Here is a 6,851-nt window from a genome sequence, read left to right as displayed (position 1 = left end):
TCGATTTCATTTTCGATCATCTCTCAATTTTCCCTCAACTTTAGACACGGATCTCCAACGTTTCTCTCTAGTACAATTAGCTTCATATTACAGTCCCAATTTCCTCTCTATGTCTCCATCTCAGATATGTCTTACTCTTTCTATATTTCATCTTGTATCTACTACATTCTATAAAACTTAGTCATTTTACCATTGTTAGACTAGTTCATCTATAGACACTTCACTGTCTCCATCTCATGCAACAAAAGGAACAGGAACCTAATTTCGTATCCCTTCCTTAAAGACAACAACTAGTCCTATTCTTATTACTAATTATGTTGTGTCAACTAAGATCTTCTAGCTTACATTGGTCAATCGTAGGATCTTGTTTCCTCCATTTCAAGGTTTACATTGATTTATGAGATGGTATGATTATATATGCTACATAAACCAACATTTTTTAAGGTATGATCCCATATTGTATTGGTATAAAATTGGTGGTACTGAAACCAACATTGATATAGAAAAAAATAGACATTTTTATTTCTAACGTGTTTCCATCTACATCTTTCACTTGTCTTGCAATTGTGTACATTCTCATGTAAATACCAACGATGTTATACTCGCGCCCTTTTATGCTTCATACCATAATGTGACTCCTCTAATTCCATAAGACCAGGAGTGCGCAAGGAGTGTAATGCTTCGTGTGGTTCATGTAACTAAACTCGGCTTCTATTTGTAGATATGAGCAAAGGTTGTGTTTTTATCACTTAAAATGTGCTTTATATGTTTTCTTAAATGCTCACATATACATACTGGTGGCATAAAATGAAAGTAAGCGTGTAGGACTCAATAGAATATAAAATAGTGACTAGTGATTTAGAACTTTCCTTGGTGTAACCCAATAAAAAATATTGAAAAGAATGGAGTTGTACCCTCATCTCTAGTATCAATTAAATGCAAGATTCACAAGCCAACTTCTCAATTTGAGTCTTAAATACAAAGTGGACATTACCTAGCACTTATGTAATTTCGTACAATATTGTATTCTTGTGGAAAGAGCTTGCTTAACAATATGCTCGAGTTCTACGCTCATTGACTAATTCTCTCCAATGACAAAACTTATGTTTCCATGAGTTGAAATCTAGAATCTCCATTTCCAAGTGTTGCACCATCTTATTACTAGACGTTTTTCTTCATCCAAATCTATTGATTGATATCTTCATTATTTTATAGTCTCTCTTTTCAATATCTTCCCCCAAGCTAAACTATGCAACCAAATAGCGTTCACTTCCTTGTCAACCTCAATCAAAACCTAGAATAAAAAACATGCACCTAGCTATCAAATATGGAATAAAATACATGCACTTGTCTAAAACAAATTAGCACTCCCCTAAATAAATCATGTAGAAAACTTTCTCCAATACCAACCGATCGATAATCAAATCGAATATTCCATTCTAATCTCACCATCGCTGATTTTTGTTCTCTTCACTTATGTACCGATCCAATGCACTATGCTACTGATGTGAACATTCAGAAAGCCAAAATTGGTATCTTCTACATCTACACCTTCCACTTGTCTTGAAATTTTGTATGTGGTCAAATTTTGTGCCTACAATGTTATACATAATATTTCGCACCCCTTTGTGATTTATAACAATATGTCACCCCTGTAATACCACAAGACTATTTAATAAAGAGTATGTTGATTGAATAAGATTTATGTATTTGAAATATGCTTCTTTTTTGTTGTGAGCATGTACTATGTTTTTCATCAACTCAAGACATTATTGTTGCAGTTTCTTAAGAATTTGAGTATCTGCAGTAGTTGCATAGAATGAAAATGAGCAAGCTTCAAAGACATAGGTTATATAGACATCGAAGGCATGAAAGAAGAGGTCGTGAAGCTTTAGAATGAACTGATGTATGAAGCTCTATTTTATTAGATCATTTATAAATGCATGGGAAAAGTAGAAGATTATGATATTTGCAGATCTCACTGATAATGTATGAGTTATATCTATTATCTTATTCTTGATGGAAATGCGATTGCCAATTTCTCAATATGACGACACTTTTATCTTCTTCGTATCAATCAACAAATACCTTGAGATATTGGAAATTATATTCAAAATGCGCTTACAACTTACCTTAAAATGTGTTACAGCAAAGTGAAATTTTAATGTTGTCATCAAAGGGACAAAACGACATCAATATTTAATTTTCAATCTTTGGAATATGATGAGGACATACTGATGTCCAAAACAGATGCTATGAATGGCACAAGAGGACGCCAATAACCCTAAAATGATAGTTTTATTCAACGGTTAATTTTCAATCTTTGGAATATGATGAGGACATGCTGATGTCCAAAACAGATGCTATGAATGGCACAAGAGGACGCCAATAACCCTAAAATGATAGTTTTATTCAACGGTGAGAAAAAAGAATTGGGAAAGACGGTCTTCATTGGGAGACCTCTTGTTTGTTTTGTTTAGTATGCGAATTTCTTTTGAATGTAATTCACCAGTTCCTGGGTGATGCGGAAGGCCTTGCTCAAAACGGAATCGGGGAGAGGGGGATTCGCCGCAAACAGAGAATTGGCGATTGTCTGAACTCCGGGAAACTGGCTGCTCAATCCAGCTATGGCCACTGCATTTTCATGCCCCACATTCTGCTGGAAATGAACAAGTGCCTTTGGAAACACAAACACATCTCCCTTCTCCAAAGTTTTGCTGAAAAATTTGTTGCTGGTGTCAATGAAACCCACAAGAAGCTGGCCTTCCAGTAAAACAAGAACTTCGGTGGCTCTTGGGTGTGTGTGAGGAGGATTTATTCCACCCACTGCGTAGTCGATGCGGACCAACGATATTCCAAACGTATTGAGGCCTGGTATCTGTTTAACGTTCGCCATCGTTACGTTGGAGCCCACATCATTGTCGGTGTTCCCTGCCTGCCCAAGTCCCCGGAAGAAGAAATCGTTTGCTGAAACTTGCATTGGGTCTTTGCAAACGAACCCGTTCACCAAAACTGTTTAAAACAAGATCAAATCAATCTGTCTGTTAGTAACTCGACTCGTCTAATAAGCAAATCATTATCATTGTTTATGTATAAATATTCTCACTCACCGTTGCTTTCCTCATCTGCAACGCAGAAATCTTGCAAGGGATCCGGATCCCCTGCCATGACCCTGTCGCTGTAACAGCATATCAACAGAAAAAGTCCCAACGTGAAGTAAATCATGCGGTTAGCCATTGTAATAGAAACGCAGACACAAGAGATCAGGATATGAATGTCTATTACAAACCCATTACACGCTTTATATAGCCCAAACCATAACTCTCCGCAAAGACTAATTCATCTTGACTCCGTATATTTCACGGATCCTTCCAGAGTTGTTGCTCTTTTCCTTACGTCACACTAAGTCTTACTGCATGTGGTTGTCTCGCCTGCTACCGCAGATGTATTCTCACCATCCTTTCATTAACGTTGAAATTTTCTATCTTCTCCCTGCCCTGCTGCGTATGCCTATCTCAAGATCAACTTACCTCCTGCCTTACACGTATTCTCGCCATCGCCATCATTTTAGTAATGTGGAATTGTTTAGACTTAATTGGAACGGTGGGCTTCTTCAAAGGAAACAATATATAAATCTTTCTCCACCGTGGGAGAATCGGTATGAGAGGAAAGTTTCTTTCTTGGAGTTGGATATTGGCCTAAAGACTGTCCATGCTTTCTACCCTTTTTCAATGAGATTTTTATCTCTCGTCATTTAAATTAATTTATGTTATTCAATGTTTATTTCTCAGATTGTCTATGTTCTAGGACAGAAAAGCATTGCTCAAAATAACTTATGTTCATTTACTTTACATTGAATGCGTTGATTAGAATATCTATTTCACATCCATCTACAATTTTGAAGTCAAGTAGGTGTATTACTTTTCTTTAGCAGTTTTGGAGACCTAAATTATAGGTTTAAGACAACATATGCAAACATAAGAACCAATTTATGGAGGATAAATGTATAAGAAGATAGATTTTGGAGAGGTATTCTACAAGAAAAAAAACTTTTTGGTGGTGTTGAGAATCCCATCTTGGAAGAGACCATGTTGTCCAAGGGATCTAGTATTTAGAATTATTTAGGATCGTTTTATTTTTCCAAACCCTAGAGGGTAGATGGGTAGCGGAAATAGAATCTGGTTTTGACATTACAATTCACTAGAATCCATCACCTCTATAAGATATAACCTTATTAAGACGTTGATGTCTGATTTTCAGAATGTCATGGGTGAGTAGTTTGAATGCATCTTGAACTACCTTGGGTCAAGGTACAACAGTGACTAAAAATCGTACCGCTTCCAATACTCATAACTATAATGAATGTAAACCGCGATATTTTAGAGAAAAGAGCCTTCATTCTCAAACTGTTGATGGGTGCGAAAACATTGCTCACGTTGCGTTGAGTGCGTTGCTTAGATTGTCTCTTTCACATCCATCTACAGTTGAACTCGGCCAAAATTTAATCTTTAGGTGAGTGTGTTGTTGTAAATGAAGTGCATTGTTGTAAATGAAGTAGGTGTCTTTTCTGGCAGTTTTGGAGATCAAAATTTTACCTTTAGGTGAGTGAATTCTCTTTAATAAAGTAGGTTTACTACTTTTTCTAATGTTTGAGATCTGTCTATTTCCATTTTTCGACACCAAAACTTTTCGTCCAGTTGACTGCATTGTCCTCTCGATTCTCCTTTTAACAAAGTACATACAGTTGATTTAGATGATTTATTTTTTATTATTTTTGTGAGATATATGTTTATTTAATATTTTTTTTAACTTAATGTTTTGATGAATTAGTTGTTTGGGGTAACTAAATAGGAAAATATAATATTAAAGATTATTTTTTTCCTCTTACTTCAATCAAATATATGAGAAAAGTATTTCATATTGATTAGACATTTCATTTTATTTATTTTTATTTATATTGATTGAATTTTCTTTTCTTTTATATCAAATAATATGACAATTATAAATAGTTTATAAAAAATATTCAATTTGAGAAGTAAAAAATGCGTTAAAAGTGATATATTGGGATGATTCTTGGTTGGGAAACGTTTAGTTCCATGATCCCTTGTTTACCTATCAAGAATTATCTTTTTACTCTCTTTGGATAAGGGTGGCTAACTAATGAACTTTTTACAATTAAGAAATCAAAGTGATCAACAATCGAATATAAGGAACAAATAGAGTGAGAGGGGGAATAAAATTCTACACCTGATCGATTCATGATTATAATAAGTGGTTCATATTATAGAAGAGCAAGTCAATAAAACAGTTTGGTCATATTTTACGCTAGTATAATCTCAGTTTTCTTGATAACTACTCGAGTACATTTTTTTTTAATATCTCTCATAGGTTTTACCTTGTCTTTCATACCACACTCACAATCTCCAATTCCCCATTGAGTTTCCACAAATGACTAATACGAAAGGTAAATCTACATCCATGTAAGAGCATGGACACCGGGAGTGATCTAATATTGGATGCAATTAAGTGAGGAATATTTTTTGAATGAATCCCTATACTTTTGGACCCTTTAATGACATGGTTTGCATAAGTAAGAAAATGTTTATTAATGTAGAGAGCATGGTTTTAGGTACTTTTCTATGTGGAGGTGATACAAATAGGCATGGGTAGCCTATGCGGTTACAGATGATTGTGGTTCTTCCATCAACGCTATTCTCTTTTTTATTGAATGATATGGTGTAATAGAAAAGTCAAGAATATACAACTAGCAATTGCACCTTGGTGTGCAATATGTACGCCGAATAGATGTGGAATGATTATTAAAAAAAATTGATCTATTTTTTCATATATTTGTGCAACACGTGAGATAAATTAGCAAACCATTTAGTAAATGATATTATTTATTCAACAAAGGTCTCAACATTTGAAAAAATTATAGATCCAAATCAACTATGCATCTACTTAAACGGACAAATGCAATCAAACAAAACCCTTAAACCGGGAATATAATCGAGTTCCATTACCAATATTCTTATGTTTTGTTTGAAATAGGGAGAGAAGGAGAGAGGGAGATATAGGGATATAAAGAGAGAGATAGAGGAGGAAGAGTGAGGGAAAGATAAAGGAGTGAGGAGATAGAGTTAGGCGATAAATATAGAGAGGAAGATAGAGATCGAGATTGATATAGATATGGAGAAGAATAGGGATATGGATATGAGAGGAAGAGATAAAGAGAGAGGAGAGAGAAATAGATAGAGATAGAAGAGATAAATATATAGAGAGGGGGAGAGAGAATGAGCGAGGGATAACTTTGAATCAATTGTGCATTCATTAATACAAACCAAACATAAGTGAAAGAAAACCTTTCAATCAAAAGATAATTGAACTCCATTACCAATAGGCTCATGTTATGTTTGCAATAGTGAGAGGGGAGAGATGAATAGATAAAGAGAGCGAGACATGTCTGGAGATAGGGTGACAGAGGAAGAGAGAGCTAGAGATGGAAATGAAGAGAGGGAGGTGGCAAAGAAATAGATGGTTAAAGAGAGTGAGACGTGCCTAGATAGAGTGAGAGAGGATGAAAAGGACAAATAAAGAGAGATATAGTTGTAGAGGGATAAGGAGAAATTAAGATAAAGATTAGGAGATAGAAACGGATAGAAAAGAAGAGATACAAAGATACAAAAGGGGAGAGAGAGAGAGAGGGAGGGAGGGATATTTTTGGGCCAATTTGTAATTCAAACTCGTTAATGAAGATGTTAACATAGGTTGACACCTAGTATGGTGGTTATACCTTTTGTAAATCTTTGAACCAATAGTAATAGTATTAACATAGTATTGAATTATTTGTA

General features: G+C 34.9%; 1 protein-coding gene across 1 annotated transcript; it reads right to left on the bottom strand.

Moving 5' to 3' along the window:
- Positions 1–2,316: 2,316 nt before the first annotated feature.
- LOC131058039 (germin-like protein 8-2) lies at positions 2,317–3,237 on the bottom strand. Its single transcript, XM_059215699.1, has 4 exons — positions 3,111–3,237; positions 2,828–3,012; positions 2,510–2,659; positions 2,317–2,394 (listed from the first exon to the last, which is right to left on the bottom strand). The coding sequence occupies exons 1-4, from the start codon at positions 3,235–3,237 to the stop codon at positions 2,317–2,319; spliced, it is 540 nt and encodes a 179-aa protein (XP_059071682.1).
- Between the last annotated feature and the right edge of the window lie 3,614 nt (positions 3,238–6,851).

This window comes from Cryptomeria japonica, unplaced genomic scaffold (genome assembly GCF_030272615.1).
Source record: "Cryptomeria japonica unplaced genomic scaffold, Sugi_1.0 HiC_scaffold_223, whole genome shotgun sequence".
Taxonomy (NCBI): domain Eukaryota; kingdom Viridiplantae; phylum Streptophyta; class Pinopsida; order Cupressales; family Cupressaceae; genus Cryptomeria; species Cryptomeria japonica.
The sequence above is the reverse complement of the archived record's forward strand: the minus strand, read 5'-3'. Positions and strand labels throughout refer to the sequence as shown.